General features: G+C 36.5%; 1 protein-coding gene across 1 annotated transcript in view; it reads left to right on the top strand.

Annotated features, from left to right (window-relative positions):
- The window catches only part of PHKA1 (phosphorylase kinase regulatory subunit alpha 1), a 277,140-nt gene that overhangs the window by 81,489 nt on the left and 174,670 nt on the right, over nt 1-20,981 (top strand). Inside the window, 5 exon segments of the mRNA XM_037821427.1 lie at nt 799-879; nt 15,776-15,874; nt 16,828-16,974; nt 19,794-19,847; nt 20,772-20,894. Coding sequence (XP_037677355.1) covers nt 799-879; nt 15,776-15,874; nt 16,828-16,974; nt 19,794-19,847; nt 20,772-20,894 — 504 coding nt within the window.

Raw genomic sequence — 20,981 nt, 5'->3', positions numbered from 1 at the left:
CATTAATATCTTAGCTGTGACAATTGTACTATAATTATGTTAGATGTTAACATTAGAGGAAGCTGGGTCAAGGTTATACGGGAATTTGCTGTACTACTCTTGCAACTTTTCTGAAAGTCTAAAATTATTCCAAAATAAAAACTTTTTAGAAGTAATTTAAAATCATATCTTTATATTAGCGTGGAACTGTATAGAGTTATGGTTAAGAGTGTAGATTTTGGAGTGAGACTATTTGGACTATAATCCTGACTCGCGGTTATTAGCTGTGTGACCTTGAGTGAGTCACTTAACCTCTCTTTGCACCTATTTTGTTATCTATAAAGTGTAAATATTAAGGACGATAATAATGTAAAGTGCATAGGTTAGTGTGTGGTACATTGCCAATGTCAATAGAAAGTAAAATTAGAATGAATATTAAAAATAAAATACTGGACTGCTGTTTAGGGTCCACCTCCTAGAACCCTTAGATTCCTGCTTTGATGAAAACATTTGAGAAGCACTGCTCTAGATGGACAGGCCTGGCCTAGAATTTCCTCTGAGTTACAGTTTTCCGCCCTCCTGATAAACTTTTGAGAAGTTTTCCAACTTCTTGGAGGCCCCAATAAAATTTAAAGCTACTGGAAAAGTAGCCACTGGGGTCACCCAACGAATTGTCATTTCCATAATAAGCATTATGGGTACACATATGTATTACAAATTAGCTACTATTCATACCTTTTATTCAAGGGTTATGCATCTAGTGGGCATTCAGTAACTATGACTTGCTAATGGTGTGTATTTTTGGTTATTTTATGCCAGGACTTCGGAATATGGGAACGTGGAGACAAGACCAATCAAGGGATCTCAGAATTGAATGCCAGTTCAGTTGGAATGGCAAAGGTAATTTCCCTTGCTTGTTTGTATCAAGTATAGAATAAGGAAGTTTGGTATACCCTATTTAATAATTGCCATAGATGAAGACTTAAAGTGAATGTGGACCATCATCAGATTAATTGTTCTTTTAAACAACAAGCAAAATTCAGATTCTCCAAAAGAACTATGGATATGTAAGTGAAAACTTTCAGTAAGCTCCAGATTTGTATGTCCAACTTTGGGCCATGTCTTTACTTATATGTCTCATAAGGACCTCAAAGAACAAATATTAAACTAAACTCATCATCTCCGCCACTATAAAAACAAATAAAAGGAGGCTCTTACTCCTTCCATATACTCAGTTGACTAAACTGGATATCAGAAAACAATCTCTGATTTCTTCCATCCTCCTCACTCTGCCTCCATTCTCCTTCTCCTCCTTCCCTTCCTCGTGCTGCTTCTCCTCCTCCTCCTCCTCCTCATCATCATCATTACCTTTATATTTGACTCCTTTTCATTCTCACTGTCACTGACTTAATTTTAGCTCTTCTCTGGAAATAGCAAGAAGGCATAAAATAGAATCAAACATATCCACTATAATGATAAGTATACATGATTTAATCTCCTCTAAAAGGCAAAGGGTCAAACTGATTTTAAAAAAAGAAAAAGGAAATTCAGTATATATCACCACTAAAAGCTCTATTATAACAAATAGATATGGAAAGATTAAAAACAGAAGGACGGGAAAAGTAAAGTCTGGCAAACATGAACAAAAAGATCATATGAATGTCAAAGTAGAATTGAAAGCAAAAAGTATTACATGGGAAAAAGAGGGGGCAAGATAGAACTTTTAAAGGCACAAACTATAATGAGAAAGTCTGGTCTGGAATATAATTTCAAAGAATACAGAGCAACATATATTAGAAATACAAGGCAAAACAGACAGAAGAGTTTTAAGGAGGTAAGTTAACAAAAACCATTGCCAGGTTGTGATAGACCAAGTAGACCAAAAATAAGATCATAGAAAATTTGAACTATATAACTAATGAAGTTGAATTAATAATTAAATATGGAACTTTGTACCTTTAAAACATTTTCCTTTTAATGTCCTTTTTAATTTCCAAAGCAGTATAGATATTAAGTTTATTTTTTAAAATGAAATCATACTTTTTTTCCACTCAACAATCTCATATTTCACTCAACAACATAGCCAGACATCCTCCCATGTCATTTCATACAGATAAATCTAGTTCACTCTTTTCAGTTGTTAAACAGTATTTAATAATTTCTCTATTTGTGGAATTGTCTCCATTTTTAATATTCCAAATAATGCTTTAGTGAGGATCCTTGTTTATGTATACTAGTGAACTTGTACAAATATTTATTATTTATTAATATTCTGTAGGATAGATTCCTAGAAGTGAAGCCACTGGGGCAAGGGATATACACGTTAACATTGCCCTTCAAAATTTTTTCCACCACTTCAAACTGTCACCATCTGTATAATGAGAGTGCCAATTTCTTCAAATCCCCACTAACTCTGGATATTTTTGATATTTTTGGATAATTTGACTTTAAAAAAATTTGAACCACTGAAACTTTTTACTTTTTATTTTGAAATAATTTCAGATTTATAGAGAGTATGCAAGAATTGTACAAAGAACTTCCATATACCCTTCACCCAAGTTCCCCACTTGTTAACATTTGCGTTATCTTTCTCTAATGTCTCTATACACACATACACACATTTTTTTTTCTGAGCCAATTGAGAGTAAATGGCAGACATGATGCCCCACTGCTCCCAAATGCTTCAATGTGAATTTCCTCAAAAACTCTTCCATATCCCTGATACAATCATCAAAATCAGGAAATTAACACTGATAATATACTACCACCTAATCCATAGACCCAACAATAATACAAGTTGTTCAAATTTCTTTAATTGCCCCAATCATGTCGTTTATAGCAAAACAAAAAAATCTTTGTGATTCGAGATCCAATCTAGAATAGCATTTAATGGTAATGTCTCTTTAGTCTCCTTCAATCTGGATCAATTCTTTAGTCTTTACTTGTCTTTCATGAGCTTGGCATTTTTTGAAGATTATAGACCAATTATTTTGTCCCTCAATTTGGTTTTGTGTGATGTTTCCTTATGATTAGATTATGCATTTTTTATTGTGATAATATACATACAACATAAAATTTCCCATTTTAACTACTTTCATGCATATAATTCAGTGGCATTAATTACATTCATAGTATTGTGCTATCATAACCATCATCCACTACTAAAACTTTTCCATCACCCCAAACAGAAACTCTGTACCTACTGACCATTAACTTTCCATTTCCCCTCCCCCACTCCCAGTAACCTGTAATCTACTTTCTCTATGAATTTGTATATTTCAGTTATTTCATATAAATGAAACCACACTATCTGTCTTTTTGTGTCTGGCTTATTTCACTCGACATGATGTTTTGAAGTTCATCTGTGTTTGTAGCATATATCAAAACTTCATTCCTTTTTATAGCTGAGTAATATTGCATTGTATGTATATACCACATTTTGTCCGTTCATCTGTTGATGGACACTTGTGTCGCTCTTACTGTTTGCCACTTGTGAATAATGCCACTATGAACATTGGTGTGCAAATGTCTGTTCAAGTCCCTGCTTTCAGTTCTTTTGTGTATATACATAGAAGTGGGATTGCCAGGTCATATGGTAATTCTATACTTAACTGTCTGAGAAATGGCCAAACTGTTTTCCTCAGTGGCTGCATCCATTAACATTCTCACCAACAATGTACGAGTGATCCTATTTCTCCACATCCTCTCCAAGACTTGTTGTTTTCTGTTTTTTTAATAGTAGCCATTCTAGTGGGTGTGAGATGGTATTTGATCGAATTTAAAAAAAAAAAATGTTTAGAGAAGTTGTGGGTTTACAGAACAATCATGCAAAAAATACATGATTCCCATACACCACCCCCCACCAACGCCTTGCATTGGTGTGGAACATTTGTTACAGTTGATAATAGTACTTTTTTGTAATCGTATTTTTTGAACGGTAGTTTCCTTTGTTGCAATTGATAAAAGATTATTAAAATAATACTATTAACTGTCATACATAGTTTACATTAGATGTATTTTTCCCATATACCACCCAATTATTACCTTGTATTAGTGTCATACATTTGTTATAATTCATGAAAGAACATTCTTGTACTTGTATACTATTAATCCTACTCCATTGTCCGCAACAGGGTTCACTGTGTTATACATGCTTTATTATCTTCCAACTTCCATTCTAGTAACATGCATGACCTAAGATTTCCCCCTTTCAACTAAATTCACCTATATAATTCAGTGCTGTTAATTACACTCTCAGTAATGTGCTAAAATCACCATCATCTGTTTCCAAACCATTACAATCAACCTAAATAGAAATTCTCTATGAATTAAGCACCAAATGCTCATTCTCTACCCCTAGTCTATCCCCTGGTAACCTATACTCTAGATTCTAACTCTCTGAATTTGCTTATTTTAAATTAGTTCATATTAGTGAGATCATACAATATTTGTCCTTTTGTGTCTGGCTTATTTCACTCAGCATAATGTCCTCAAGATTCATCCAGGTTGTTGCATGCATCAAGACTTCATTCCTTTTTATGGCTAAATAGTATTACCTTGTATGTATGTACCACGTTTTGTTTATCCATTCATCAATTGATGGACCCTTGGGTTGCTTTCATCTTTTGGCAATTCTGAATAGTGCCACTGTGAACATCAGTATGCAAATATGTGTTCAAGTCCCTGCTTTCATTTCTTCTGGGTATATACCTAGTAGCAGGATTGCTGTGTCACATGGTAATTCTGTACTTAGCTTCTTGAGGAACTGCAAAACTGTCTTCCACAGCAGCTGCACCATTTTACATTCCCACCAGCAATGAATAAGTGTTCCTTATTCTCCACATCCTCTCCAACACTTGTAGTTCTTTGTTTTTTTTAAATTCAGTTTTATTGAGATATATTCACATACCATACAGTCATCCATGATGTACAATCAACTGTTCACAGTACCATCTTATAGTTGTGCATTCATAACCCCAATCTATTTTTGAACATTTGCCTTACACCAGAAAGAATCAGAATCAGAATAAAAAATAAAAATAAAAAAAAGAGCACCCAAATAACCACCCCCCCCATTCTACCATATTTTTCATTTAGGTTTTGTCCCCATTTTTCTACTCATCCATTCATACACTGGATAAAGGGAGCGTGATCCACAGTGTTTTCGCAATTACACTGTCATCCTTGTAAGCTACATTGTTATACAATCGTCTTCAAGAGTCAAGGCTACTGGGTTGGAGTTTGGTAGTTTCAGGTATTTACTTCTAGCTATTCCAATACATTAAAACCTAAGAGGTGTTATCTATATAGTGCACAAGAATGTCCACAAGAGTGACCTCTCGACACCATTTGAAATCTCTCAGCCACTGAAACTTTATTTTGTTTCATTTAGTATCCCCCTTTTGGTCAAGAAGATGTTCTCAATCTCACGATGCCGGGTCCAGATTCATCCCTGGGAGTCACACCCTGTGTTGCCAGGGAGATTTACACCCCTGGGAGTCAGGTCCCACGTAGAGGGGAGGGCAGTGAGATCACCCACCAAGGTGGCTTAGTTAGAGACAGAGGGCCACATCTGAGCAACAAAGAGGCACTCGGGGAGACTCTTAGGCACAGTTGTAAGCAGGTTTAGCCTCTCCTTGCAGCGACAAGCTTCATAGGGGCCAGCCCCAAGACAGAGGGCTCAGCACATCAAGCCATCAGTCCCCAATGTTTGTGAGAACATCAGCAACAATCCAGGTGAGGAAGTCCAACACTATGCATTCTCCCCCAGCTCTTCAGGGGGGCCCTGAATATGTAATTTTATTCTCCACCCAAATTACTTGAGGATGTGTTATTTCATTCTAACCTATACAGACCTACTGTAGCTCACTTCCTATTCAAAGTTCCATGTAATTGTACTGTTTGAACAAATTGACTGTAGAAGTTATATTATTTAGAAAATATAGATCCTACACCAAATAAACGTCTCTTCCCTTGGTCTCACATGGAAGTTGAAGGTTGAATACAGTCAGTTTCAGCCTTTACTCTTTGGCCGGATTTGCTCTAGTCTTAACCAAATCTGCTTTCTTCATACCTCTAATTGAAGTCTGGGCTCTATTTCAGCTTTTTTTAACAGTTGCTGTATGCGTTAATGCTGATATTCTTATCTGCCAAGCTCCAGCTCTGAGTTTCAGGTGTAACACAGATACCCAATGTTCCAGAGACCAGTCAGGTTATACATTAAGGGATCAACATCTCAGAGTTTGGAGATAGCCATTACAATTCAGGAATAGATTTGACTGCTGTAAGAGACACCACAGTTCACCATTCTGTTCCTCAGTCTGTGTACCCTTAGGCCACCTCCACCCATTGTAAATCATGAATACTGCCTCCATGAACACCAACGTGCAAATGTGCATTCATGTCTCTGCTCTCAGATCTTCCAATGACATGCCCCATAATGAGGTTGTAGGACCTTATGGCCCCACATACCTAGCTTCTTGTGGAGCCACCATAGTGACCTCCAGAAAGGCTACACCATTCTGCCTCATCAACAGTAAATAGGTATATCCCTCTCTCCATGTTTTCTCCAACACTTTTACCTCTATTTGTATTTTTTCCTACAATCTTATAGAGATAATATTCACATAACATACAACCATCCACAGTGTACAGTCAGTTGTTTACGGCATCATCACATAGTTGTACATTTATCACCACAGTCAGCACTTGAACATATTATTATGAAAAAGTGTTTTTTTGGTGAAAAATAAAAAAGATAATAAAAAGAAATATAAAACTGTCATACAGTACAATATAATAGTGAGGACAAAAAACAATACACTACCAAGAATCCTGTATCCTTCCCTTATATCGCCCTCTCATACACATTTAACTTTGGTATATTGCCTTTGTTACATTTAATGGAAGCATATTGGAGTGTTACTGTTGACCATAGACTCCAGTTTGCTTTGCTTTGGTTATGTTTTTTCCCATATACCATCCCTTTTTCAACACTCTGCATGGTTGACATTCATTTTTTCTCCCACATGTGAGAAAATTTTTATATTTGTACATTTAGCAACAGTCGGCCACTCCAGTTTTTACAAAGTTATGCAGTCCCAGTCTTCATCATCTATCTTTACCTCTGGTGTCATACATTCTACATTCCCATATCCCGCCTCTTTCAGCTTTACTCACAGGCATCTTTGTTCAGTGTACTTACAATATTGTGCTACCATCACACAGTATTATGCTATCTATTTCTGGATCTATACAATCAATCCTGCTGAACATTTTTGTAGTCCTTCAGCATCAAATGCCTGATCTCTATCCTCTTTCTATCTCCTGGTAGTCTGTGTTATCAGCTTTTAAATCTCAAAGTTTGCTTGTTAGTGTTATTTCATATTAGGGAGACCATACAGTATTTGTCCTTTTGTTTCTAGCTGACTTTGCTCTACATAATGTCCTCAGGGTTCATCCACGTTATTATATGTTCCATGTCTTTGTTCTGTCTTACAGCTGCATAATATTCCATCATGTGTATATACCACAATTTGTTTATCCACTCATCTGTTGATGGACATTTGGGCTGTTCCCATCTCTTGGCAATCATGAATAATGCTGCAGTAAACATCAGTTTACAAGTGTCCATTTGTCTTAGCTTTCAGTTCCTTTTAGTATATACCTAGCGATGGAATAGCTGGGTCATATGGCAGATCTATACTTAGCTTCCTGAGGAACCTCCACACTGTCTTCCAGAGTGGTTGCACCATTCTACCTTCCCACAAGCAATGAATAGATGTGCCTCTTTCTCCACATCCTCTCCAGCACTTGTAATTTTCTGTTTTCTGGATAATGGCTATTCTAGTAGGTGTGAGATGGTATCTCATTGTGGTTTTGATTTGCATTTCCGTAATAACCAGTGAAGTTGAGCATTTTTTCATATGTTTTTGAGCCATTTGTATTTCCTCTTCGGAAAAGTGTCTGTCCGTGTCTTTTGCCCATTGTTTAATTAGGTTGTTTGTCTTTCTGTTGTTGAGTTCTAGGATTGCTTTATATATTCGGGATATTAAACCCTTATCTGATATGTGATTTCCAAATATTGTCTCCCATTGTGTAGGCTGCCTTTTTACTTTTCTAACAAAGTTCTTTGATGTACAAAAGTGTTTAATTTTGAGGAAATCCCATTTGTCTATTTGTTCTTTGGTTACTCGCACTTTGGGTGTAAGATCTTGGAAACCACCTCCTATCACAAGATCTTTCAGATAGTGCCCTTACGTTTTCTTCTAAGAGTCTTATGGTCTTAGCGCTTATGTTTAGGTCTTTGATCCACCTGTAGTTAACTTTTGTATAAGGTGTGAGGTAGGAGTCCTCTTTCATTCTTTTGGAAATGGATATCTAGTTCTCCAAACACCATTTATTGAAGAGGCTGCTCTGTCCCAGTTGATTTGGCTTGACTGCCTTATCAAAGATCAGTTGCCCGTAGATGGGGGAGTCTATTTCTGAACACCCAATTTGATTCCATTGGTCGGTATCTCTGTCCTTATGCCAGTACCATGCTGTTTTGGGCACTGTAGCTTTGTAATGTGCTTCAAAGTCAGGTAGTGTGAGACCTCCCGCTTTGTTCCACTTTCTCAAGATATTTTCGGCTATTTGGGGCACCTTGCCCTTCCAAATAAATTTGGTTATTGGTTTTTCTATTTCTGCAAAGTAAGATGTTGGGATTTTAATTGGTATTGCATTGAATCTGTAAATCAGTTTAGGTAGAATTGACATCTCAATTAGATTTAGACTTCCAGTCCCTGAACACGGTATGTTCTTCCATTTTTTTAGGTCCTGTTCATTTTCTTTTAGCTGTTTCTTGTAATTTTCTTTGTATAGGTCTTTTGTGGCCTTCATTAAGTTTATTCCTAAATACTTGATTCTTTTGGTTGGTATTGTAAATGGAATTTTTTTAATTTCTTCCTCTTTTTGCACAATACTTGTGTATAAGAACAGTACAGAATTTTGAATGTTGATCTTGTAGCCTGCCACTTTGCTGTATTCATTGATTAGCTCTAACAGCTTTGCTGTAGATTTTTCTGGATTTTCTACGTATAGAATCATGTCATGTGCAAACAGTGAAAGTTTTACTTCTTCCTCTCCAATTTGGATGCCATTTATTTCTTTTTCTTGCCTAATTGCTCTAGCTAGAACTTCCAGCACAATGTTGAATACCACTGGTGACAGTGGGCATCCCTGTCTTGTTCCAGATCTTAGAGGGAAAGCTTTCAGTCTCTCCCCATTGAGTACAATGTTAGCTGTGGTTTTTTCATATATTGCCTTTATCATATTGAGAAAATTCCCTTCTATTCCTATCCTTTGAAGTGTTTTCATCAAGAAAGGATGTTGAATTTTGTCAAATGCCTTTTCTGCATCGATTGAGATGATCATGTGGTTCTTTTGCTTTGACTGATTGATGTGGTGTATTACATTAATTGATTTTCTTATGTGAATCATCCTTGCATACCTGGAATAAACCCCACTTGATCATGGTGTATAATTCTTTTAATGTGCTGCTGGATTCGATTTGCGAGTATTTTGTTGAGGATTTTTGTATCTATATTCATTAAAGAGATTGGTCTATAATTTTCTTTTTTTGTAGTATCTTTGTCTGATTTTGGTATTAGGGTGATGGTGGCTTCATAAAATGAGTTGTGTAGCTTTCCCTCCTCTTCAATTTTTTTGAAGAATTTGAGCAGGATTGGTATTAATTCTTTCTTGAATGCTTGGTAGAATTCACATGTGAATCCATCTGGTCCTGGGCTTTTCTTTTTGGGGAGCTTTTTGATGACTGACTCAATCTCTTTTTTTGTGATTGGTTTGTTGAGGTCCTCTATTTCTTCTCGGGTCAATGTTAGTTGTTTATGCTTTTCTAGGAAGTTGTCCATTTTGTGTAAGATGTCCAGTTTATTAGTATGTAGTTGCTCATAGTATCTTCTCATTATCTCCTTTATTTCTGCAGGGTCAGTAGTTATGTTTCCTTTCCTGTTTCGGATTGCATTTATTTGCATCTGCTCTCTTTTGTTTTTTGTTAGCCTAGCTAGGGGTCCATCAATTTTGTTGATTATCTCAAAGAACCAGCTTCTGGTTTTGTGGATTCTCTCTATTGTTTTCCTGTTCTCAGTTTCATATATTTCTGCTCTGATCTTTGTTATTTTTTTCCTTCTGTTTGCTTTGGGGTTTATTTGCTGTTCTTTCTCTAGTTCTTCCAGGTGGACAGTTAATTCCTCAATTTTTGCTCTGTCTTCTCTTTTAATATAGGCATTTAAGGCAATAAATTTCCCTCTCAGCACTGCCTTTGCTGCATCCCATAAGTTTTGATATGTTGTGTTTTCATTGTCATTTGCCTCGAGGTATTTAGTAATTTCTCTTGTAATTTCTTCCTTTACCCACTGGTTTTATAAGAGTGTGTTGTTTAGTCTGCATATATTTGTGAATTTTTCAATCTTCTGCCTGTTATTTATTTCCAGCTTCAGTCCATTATGATCTGAGATAGTGTTTTTAATAAAGTCAATATTTTTAAATTTGTTGAGGCTTGCTTTGTGACCCAGCAGGTGGTCTATCCTAGAAAATGTTCCATGAGCACTCGAGAAGAATGTGTATCCTGCTGTTGTGGGGTGTAGTGTTCTATAAATGTCTGTCAAGTCTAGTTCATTTATCATACAATTCAATATCTCTGTTTCCTTGTTGATCCTATATCTAGATGTTCTATCCATTGATGATAGCGGTGTATTGAAGTCTGCAACTATTATTGTGGAATTATCTACTTCTCCTTCCAGTGTTCTCAGTGTCTGCCTCATGAGTTTTGGGACACTCTGGCTTGGTGCCTAAGTGTTTATGATTGTTATATTTTCTTGATGAATTGACCCTTTTAATATATAGTGTCCTTCTTTGTCTCTTTTAATTGCTTTACTTTTGAAGTCTACTTTTTCTGATATTAATATAGCTACTCCCACTTTTTTCTGGTTGCTGTTTGCATGAAATATCTTTTTCCAACCTTTCACTTTCAGCTATTTTTGTTCTTGTGTCTAAGGTGAGTTTCTTGTAGACAGCATATAGATGGGTCCTGTTTTTTAATCTATTCTGCCAGTCTGTGTCTTTTTATTGGGGAATTTAATCCATTAACATTTAGTGTTATTACTGTAAGGGCAGTACTTTCTTCTATCATTTTGTCTTTTGGATTTTATATGTCAAGTCTTATTTTTTCCTCTCTCTCTTTACCCTTCCTGATAATCTTCATTTCTACACTCTTCTCTAAACCTCTTTCTCCTGTCTTTTCCTATCAGCCTGTAGCACTCCCTTTAGTATTTCCTGTAGCGCCAGTCTTGTATTCACGAACTCTCTCAGTGTCTGTTTGTCTGAAAATATTTCAATCTCTCCCTCATTTTGAAGGACAGTTTTGCTGGATGTAGAATTCTTGGTTGGCAGTTCTTCTCTTTCGGTATGTTAAATATATCATACCACTGTCTTCTCACCTCCATGGTTTCTGTGGAAAAATCTGTGCATAGTCTTATCGAGCTTCCCTTGCGTGCAGTGGATTGCTTTTCTCTTGCTGCTTTCAGAATTCTCTCTTTGTCTTTGACATTGGACAATCTGATCACTAAGTATCTTGGAATACATCTATTGGGGTCTATTCTGTTTGGGGTGTGCTGTACTTCTTGAATCTTTAATTTTCTGTCTTTCATAAGAGTTGGGAAATTTTCAGTGGTTATTTCTTCTGTTATTCTTTCTGCCCCTTTTCCCCTTTCTTCTCTCTCTGGGACATCCATAACACGTATGTTTGAGCCTTTCGTGTTGTCACACAGCTCCCTAAGACCCTGCTCATATTTTTCCATTCTTTTCACCATCTGTTCTTTCATGTGTGTGAATTCAGATGTCTGGTCTTCCAATTCACTGATCCTTTCTTCTACCTGTTCAAATCTACTGTTGTATCCCTCCATTGTCTTTTTTGTCTCCTCCATTATGCCCTTCATTCCCGTAAGTTCTCTCATTTGTTTTTTCAAGTTTATGAATTCTCCCTTATGGTCATCCAGTGTCCTTCATACATCCTTCATCTCTTTTGCTATGTCTTCCCACAGTTCATTGCCTTGATTTTTGAATTGATTTACATTTGTTTGAACACCTCCAATTAGTTCTTCCTTCAGCTCATTGAGTTGATTCAGCAATATTCGCTTCAACTCCTGTACCTCAGTTGAACTATTAGTTTGTTCCTTTGGCTGATCCATATTTTCATGTTTCCTAGTGTGGCTTGTTATCTTACGCTGTCTAGGCATCTGACTTTCTTGATTAGTTTATACTGGAGCTTGTTTTCACTCTTTTACCTGGGATTTTCTTGTTGGTTGGCTTTGTTTTCTAACCTTTGGTGTTTAGTTCAGCTTATTCTAGACCTTTAACTTAGATTCTGTTTAGTTGATCAGAGTTTTTCACCTCTTGTTTTTTTGTTTCTTGCCCTGCCTCTATGTAACCTTTTTGTGTAGTGATCTCCTCAGATACTGTCAGCCCCAGTCAGATTTTCCTAGTCCAGAAAGGCCCAGGTCTCGGGAGGAGGGTATGGAGTTTCCTTGAAAATGAGACCCTCCTGTGAGGCCTTTAGACTCTCTGCTTCTGCTGTGCTGTCCAGCAGGTGGCGCTTGCCATCCCGCAGTTCCCCCAGCAGTGTAAGGAGGTGGGGAACCTTTAGTTCTCCAGGTAACCCTAACCCAGTCCGGGACATGGCTGACTGAAACTAGTTAATGTATTCCAAACCCTGAGATCTGAGTTCTCAAAAGGGCTGGGAAATTATGGTGTTTAGTGAATTTTCTCCACCAGTAGACTTATTGCTTTGTCTCTCAGAGCTATCTTAGCTCTACTCTTGCCTGGGCCCAAATTGCAAGTCTTTGAGGCTTTCTGTATTGGGCTTCTTAGAGTAATTGTTTTAGAAAATGAGAAAAAAAAATTTTTAAAAAAGGAAGGGCCCAGTATGGGCTATTTACAGTCTTTGCAGATCCAATGGGCTATTGAAATACTAAAAGACCAGGAATTGAGGGCGATTAAGGTGCAATCAAAAAGCAGAGAAGCTGGCTTTTCAGACAAGGGTTCTCCCTCCCTTGATTTGCATATGTGTCTGATTCTGTTTGAGCCATGCACTTCTCCGTATTATGTACACCTGACTCCAAATAGTCTCTGTTTTTATTTTATTTATATTTTTTTGCTGTTTTGCTAGCCCTATCTCCCCTCCGCTGGGCTGACTGCTCCCAGATTTTCCGGTGTCTGCTCTCAGTTTAACTATGGTTGCAGCTTTCGTTCTCCCTTCTGGTTCCCAGCAGGGATGGCCCCTCCTCCCTCAGGATTGTGCCTGGCAGGGAGGGGCATGGGCCCCCTGGCCGCAAGAACTTACAGATTTTGTTGATCTCAGCTGTTCCACACGTTTGTGAGTGTTGTAGGAAGTTTTTCCAATCTCAAATTCCTCTGCGGTGTAAGGTCCGCGCAGTTCCTGGCTTTCCACCAACTCCCCGGAGGCGTAACTACAACCTAGACCTTACCACTCCACCATCTTGTCTCGCCTCTCTGTTTTTTTTTTAAATAGTAGTCATTTTAGTGGATGTGACATGATATCTCATTGAGGTTTTGATTTGCATTTCCCTAATGGCTAATGATGTTGAGTATCTTTTCATGTGCTTATTGGCCATGTATATCCTCTTTGGAGAAATGTCTATTAAGTACTTTGCCAGTTTTTTATTTGGTTTGTTTGTCCTTTTGTTGTTCAAATGTAGGAGTTCTTTATAGATTCTGGATGTTAAACATATTTTTCCCATTCTGTGGGTTGCCTTTTCACTTTCTTGATAATGCCCTTTGATGCACAAAGTTTTTTATTTTGACGATTTCCAGTGTATCTATATTTTCTTTTGTTGCTTGTGCTTTCTGTGTAAAGTCTGAGATTCCATTGCCTAAGACAAAGTCCTGAAGTTACTTATCTATGATTTCTTCTAAGACCTTTATAATTTTAACTCTTATTTTTAGGTTATTGATCCATTTACAGTTAAATTTTGTAGATGGTGTGAGATAGGGGTCCACTTTTATTCTTTTGCGTGTGGACATCCAATTTTCTCAGCACCACTTGTTGAAGAGACTCTTCTTTCCCCATTGAGTGCAACAGAATATGCGTTTTATCAAGAATACTACAGAGGTGATGTTGTGTCCTCAGTTTGTCATCAGGAAGCACATGATGTGGGTTTGTCTCATTACTGTTCATGTTATCTTTGATCACTTTATTAAGGAGACATCTTCCAGGTTTCTTCACTGCAAAGTTGCTATTTTTCCTTTGTGATTAGTGTAAGCATTTTGTGCCTGGCAAACTTCTGTTTACCTTTTATTTATCAGCTTGGATGTTATTTCCTCAGAAAAACTTTCTAGAACTGTCCCATAACCCCAAGACTAGGTCAGGTATGCCTCATATTTGAGAAACTACAGACAACTAATAAATATTTGGATGAATATTCAACCTCGTTAGCAAAGTAATGTAAGTTAATACAGCAGATATACTATTTTATCCTATCAAATTAGCAAAAAAATTTAAGGTAATACCTTTTGTATGGGAAAATACTGTCATACACTGCTGATGGTGGTTATATTGATACAACTTGCATGAAAAGCAATTTAGCATTATGTGCCAGTCCTAAAAATTGTTCATTCCTATTGACTCAGTGATTCTACTTTAGGTAATTAATGCTTAGAAAATAATTCAGAATAAAAACAATTATTCTGTTAGTTCAGCAACATTTATTGAGAGCCTACTATATGCCATGTTAGGTGCTAGTTATTGGTGAAACACAATCCCTGCCTGACCTCAAGGAATTTATAATCTTGGTAGGAGATATTTATCCAAGCTGTGTTTCTAATAGTACAAAATTAGAGGCAACCTAAATTTCCAGCAATTGGGAAATGGTTAAGTATATTTTATTACAGCCGTATGAGAGAATATTATGCAGAGTTTTCAATAACAGGAAGGAACACTTATGCTATAGTGTTAATGGATTAAACTAGGATACAAATTTTATACAATGGGTTCTCAACTATATACAAGTACATACAAACATGCATAAAAATAATGCTGGTTGTGTTGGATGATTTTTCCCCCTCTTTATACTTTTCTGTACTTTCAAAGTGGTCTACAAAGAATTTGTTTTACTTTTATAATCAGAAAAAATATTTAGAAAAGCAAGAAATCAAGAAATAAATTGTATTTTTTAAAAATAGGGAAACTCTTCCTTTGCCTAAGTGATTGATAACTCACATCTTTAGTCAAACACAAATACTGTCTTTCTAAGTTAGTCCTATGTCTGTGGAAACTCAGCTCTGTGGCGACACCTAATGGTTGTTCTATTGCTATTTTACGGCTACACAACTTCTAGGGTTTAGTATGTGCTGGTATCTTTCTCGGAGCTCCCCACCGAAGAATGGCTTATAATAAATTCATCTTCATCATCCTTCAAATTAACTTTAACATGCAATGCCTCACTTGATAGTGCTACAACCTCCATCGTATGAACTCAGTCTCTAGGGCAATATGGAAAGCAACGAAAAACTGAGTTCCCTGGGAATAAAGAATATTATTGTATTTTCTGTCTTTTGAACATATTCAAAAGTGACATCATATGCATTGATAAGATACTGGGGTATATGGAGAAGAAAAATATGTGTGTGTGTGTGTATATATATGCACATTTATTTATTTATATATTAATTAATTAATTAATAATGCTAAAGTTGCCCTTTTCTTCTTTGTTCCTTACAGGCAGCCTTAGAAGCATTAGATGAACTGGACCTGTTTGGTGTGAAAGGTGGGCCCCAATCAGTTATCCATGTCCTGGCTGATGAAGTACAACACTGTCAGGTAATAGAACAATAGAACACGTTTTAGCATGTTTTGTTCTTACCTAGACTCTGATGTAGCATGGACTTTAGATTAAGAAGACTTGAATGAAAGTACATCATCCGATTTATTACCATGTGCCAAAATCTGTCTTATAAGTACCCTATATTGAGATAAGCTTTATATAACATGGGCCGTAAAATAGTCCTGTTTTCTAACTCAGGATTACAAAGGGGTCCTACTATAGTAAATGGGTAAATGAAATTCTCCACTGTTGTCTTATCAAGGGTCTGTGGTCCATCTTCCTGATTATCTCCTTTTATAAATATCCAAAGGGAACGAGTGGTGATATTTTTAGAGTGTCCTTGATAGTCCCTCTGAAATATTCTCTTTTCCCTGATTGGTTCTAGAGTTATGGGGGGGAGTGTTATACTGTTTAAGTGATAAATATGTATCTTTAGTTTTTTTGGAATTACTGCATTGAAAGATTAAGATTCTTCTTTTTAGCATGATGAATTTTCTCCTTTTCTTCAAATCCTGATTATATATGTTTATTGTTCTAGTGACTATATACTCACCTTCTAATTTTAAAAACACAAAATTTTCTATGGGAAACACATATGTCAGTGATATAGAGGCTGAGCCTTCACTATCCTGCTTCTCAGGAGCTACATTTTCCCTTAACTGTATGTTTAAATTGTTGCTAATAAAGCAAAACGATTGTGGGTGGGATAATGTTGTTAAAGTGTTTTTTAGCTACTTAAGCATCTGATAGAGAAGCATTGAGAGCAGAATTAAGACAATGGATAGATGACTAACAGAAATAGCTAGTTTTCCAGATTTTCACCATTGAATAATATTTATGTTTTCTTCTAAATGATCCTCTTCCATGTAATTTTTTTAAACTGAAGCTCTTAGTTTTGCAATCCTAAGGTATTTACTCATGTGCTGCATTTTGACTTCCTTTCTCTTAGTCCATCCTTAATTCGATACTCCCCCGGGCTTCAACATCCAAAGAGGTTGATGCTAGTCTTCTTTCAGTTGTTTCCTTCCCAGCCTTTGCAGTAGAGGATAGCCAGTTGGTAGAGCTCACAAAACAGGAGATCATTACCAAGCTTCAGGTATGCCCATATCTGCCTTTCTTTTCTTTAGGCCTATGACTTTAGAAGAAACTTAGTGTTTTGGGGGGCCTTGGCATGATCTGTTGTCAGTGTCTTTAATTTTTCTAAGTTGTTCTTTTATAAATAGTTTCTTTAAAGGTCTATCTAAAAAGCTGTTAAAACGTCAGTAGTCATTACTGATGGGAGTGTAAAATGGGCTAGCCACTTTGGAAAACATTCTAGTAGTTTCTTATAAATGTAAGCATACATTGACCATATGACCTAACAATCTCACTCTTAGGTATTTACTCTACAGAAGTGAAAACTTATGTTCATACAAAGATCTGCATGCAAATATTCATAGCTGTATTCATAATTACCAGAAGCTGGAAACAACCTTCAACAAGGGAATAGATAAACAAACTGCGTTACATCTATACAGTGGGATACTACTTAACAATAAAAAGGAACAAACTGTTGATCCATGCAACAATATGGATGATTCTTAAATTAATTTTACTACATGAAAGAAAGCCAGAGCCAATTGTATGATTCCATTTACACGACACTCCAGAAAAGGCAAAAATACCGGTTGGAAAACAGACCAGTGGTTGCCAGGGATTATGGGGAAAGAGTGTTTATAAAGATATAGCATGGGAGAATTCTTTATGGAACTGTGCTGGTGAACATGTGATTATATGCATTTGCCAAAACCTGTAGAATTGTATACCATGAAAAGTTATTTTTAAAAAAATCAACCAGGGTATGGGAGGAAAAATGTAAGGCACACGGCAAAATGAATTCATCTGTTTTACAAATGAATCACATAATCACACTGAAACGAAAGGAGGTGAGCTAAGTCTTGGAAAATAGTGTTTTGTCAGGATAATGTATAGCTAAAGACAAAAATAACTGTACACAAACACTGTACTTTATCTAGTCTGGGGTCAACAAACTATACCCTGCAGTTTAGCCACCTATTTTTTTAATTAGAGAAATTTTGGGTTTACTTAATAACCATGCATAAAATACAGGCTTCTCATGTACCACCCCATTATTAGCACCGCGCACTGGTGTGGTTCATTTGTTACAATTGATGAAAACACATTTTTGTAATTGCACTATTAACTGTAGTCCACGGTTTAATTTGGGGCTGTTTGTGTTGTGCAGTCCCATGGATTTTTAAAAATTTTTATTCTAGTACCATACATACAATATAATTTTTCCCTTTTAACCACATTTAGATATATATTTCAGTGCTGTTAATCATGTTCACAGTGTTGTGCTACCATTGCTACCATTAATTACCAAAACATTTCCATCATTCCAAATAGGAACAATATATATTTGAAGCCTTAATTCCCTAATCCCTATCCCCATCCTGTTCCCTTGTAACTTGTAGTCTAGATTTTGACTCTGTGACTTTGCTTATTCTAATTATTTCAAATCAGTGAGATCATACAGTATTTGTCCTTTTGTGTCTGGCTTCTTTCACTCAACATGATGTCTTCAAAGGTTCATCCATGTTGCCACATGTATCAGAAACTTCATTCCTTTTTACAGCTGAATAATATTCTATTGTATGTGTATACCACATTTTGTTTATCCCTTCATCAGTTGATGGATGCTTGGGTTGCTTCCATCTTTTGGCAATTGTGAATAATGCCTCAATGAATGTCATGTGCAAATATCTGTTCAAGTCCCTGCTTTCTTCTTTGGGTTTATACCTAGAAGTGGGGTTGCTGGGTCACATGGTAATTTTGTACTTAACTTTCTGAGGAACTGCCAAACTGCTTTTCACAGCGGCTACACCATTTGACATTCCCACCAGCAGTGAATGAGTGTTCCTATTTCTCTGCATCCTCTCCAACACTTGTAATTTTCTGTTTTTTTTTTTTTTAATAGTAGCCATTCTAGTGGGTGTGCAATGATATCTCATTATGGTTTTGATTTGCATTTCCCTAGTGGCTAATGATGTTTAGCATCTTTTAATTTACTTTTTGGCATTTGTATATCTTCTTTGAATGTCTAGTCAAGCCTTTTCCAGCCACTGTTTTTGTAAACAAAGTTTCACTGAAACAGAGCCACACTGCATTTATGTTACCTATGGCTGCTTTTAAGGTACAACAGCAAGACTGAGTAGTTGTAACAGAGACCCTATGGCATTCAAAGCCTAAAATATTTACTATTAATCCCTTTAAGAAAAAGTTTGTCAATCCCTGCTCTAGTTGGTAAGTTTGTTTATTAAAGGAATATGGGTTAGCAATTCTGAGGCTACTTTATTTATATACTAGGGTTGAACAATTAAGTAAATATATAGTAGATAATGAAACCTAGGTTTCTCACTGTCAGAGAAGGAAGTTATAAATAAGGAAAGAGGGAAGACTAGAAAGAACCCTGTGATGCTGGATTAGAGTAGGTGGTATCACTATGAACTTGTGTGTATGTGTGTGTACTTTTGTGTGTTCAATATGTATAGAGAGAGAAATAAGTATAAGAGGTGTGCATCTACCTACAGATACTTCCTAACTTCATTTGCTGAGAGGACCTAGAAACAATGGCATTCCAGTGACAGCAAGCACACCTCATGCCCAGATCTTGGGTTCTAAATATCATTTTCAATTAATTCTTTCAATTAATGGCTGTAACTCAGCCCTCACTTGAGATCACATTGCTGAAATCAGATTCTGCTGATGGGCTGATTTCAGGGACTTTTTTTAAGTATTGTATCTATATTGGTGATAGGTTAGTACATGTAAATGTTGTAAAGGATGTGTTTCTGATAAATTATATGACTGTACCAATATATAGGCTTCTGATCTTTTTCTCTGCTTTCTCAGGGCCGTTATGGTTGCTGTCGCTTTCTAAGAGATGGATATAAAACTCCTAAGGAGGTAGGCTTCTTTTCCCCAAACAAGCCCAAGGTAGAAATGGTCACTGTTATTGGAAGCCACATTCAGAGAAAATACTTACCTCTTGATTGATGGTACTCACATAGAGCACTATAAAAGGTAACAATAACTAATGTTTGCTACCTTTTTTGGATTTAGCTACCAAGTTCTTAGTTTGTGAGCCTTTCTGGATTACATAAGAAGATAGAAGAAGGTGCAGTCCCTCCTGGCCCCCCTTCCATCTCTTAAGTTGGTTATTTATAAGCAGTAATTGATCTTGAAAAAGTAACTTCCTTTTGATCTATTTGTCAAAAGTTCTCTTTGGTAATGTCAGTGAGGAAGATTGAGTATTATTAAAGAGAATGAAAGGTCAGTAAGAAGAAGCACTTTCATTGGCAATTAAAACATCTGTTAAAGCTTAGATTTGCTAAGAGTCATTATACTTTTTTTTTAACCAGCAAGCTTAAGTTCTTCTGGAACATGTGGGCTAGGTCTTCTCTTCCACTTTATTATTTAGCACTGAATTTAACATCTGCCCTTACCAACCTGCTAAAATGATCTGAAAGATCATCATAATCTCCTAAATGACCAACCCAGTAGCCTTTTCTCAATCCTTATTCTCCTTGACTTCTCTGTATTATTTACTGTTACCCCTGCATTTTCTTGAAATTCTTTTCCTATTTTAATTTCTACAACACTACACCATCCTGATTCTTCTCCTCTCCTCTGTCCTTCATTCACCCAACTGTGAGGGCTTACAAAGATTCTGTTCTTTTGGACCATTTGCTCATTTTATATAGGTACTCCTTCACTAAAGCTCATCTAAAAATTGTGCATCCGTAGTGAAAAGCCCTACTATAATATCTCTGAACTAAAGATGTAGGTCTGACCTCTGAGGGATAAGACAGACTTTATTTTTTTACCCAGGATCCCAGTCGCCTGTACTATGAACCTGCTGAGCTGAAGTTATTTGAAAACATTGAATGTGAATGGCCATTGTTTTGGACATACTTTATCCTTGATGGAGTCTTCAGTGGCAATGCAGAACAGGTAATGAGCTCGTGAAAGAGCTTTTCAGCAGAGTGTTCTTGTTATGTCTTCCTCTTTAGGTTAATGGCTATACTGACTCTGTGTCCA

Source organism: Choloepus didactylus, chromosome X (genome assembly GCF_015220235.1).
Source record: "Choloepus didactylus isolate mChoDid1 chromosome X, mChoDid1.pri, whole genome shotgun sequence".
Lineage (NCBI taxonomy): Eukaryota > Metazoa > Chordata > Mammalia > Pilosa > Megalonychidae > Choloepus > Choloepus didactylus.
The sequence above is the reverse complement of the archived record's forward strand: the minus strand, read 5'-3'. Positions and strand labels throughout refer to the sequence as shown.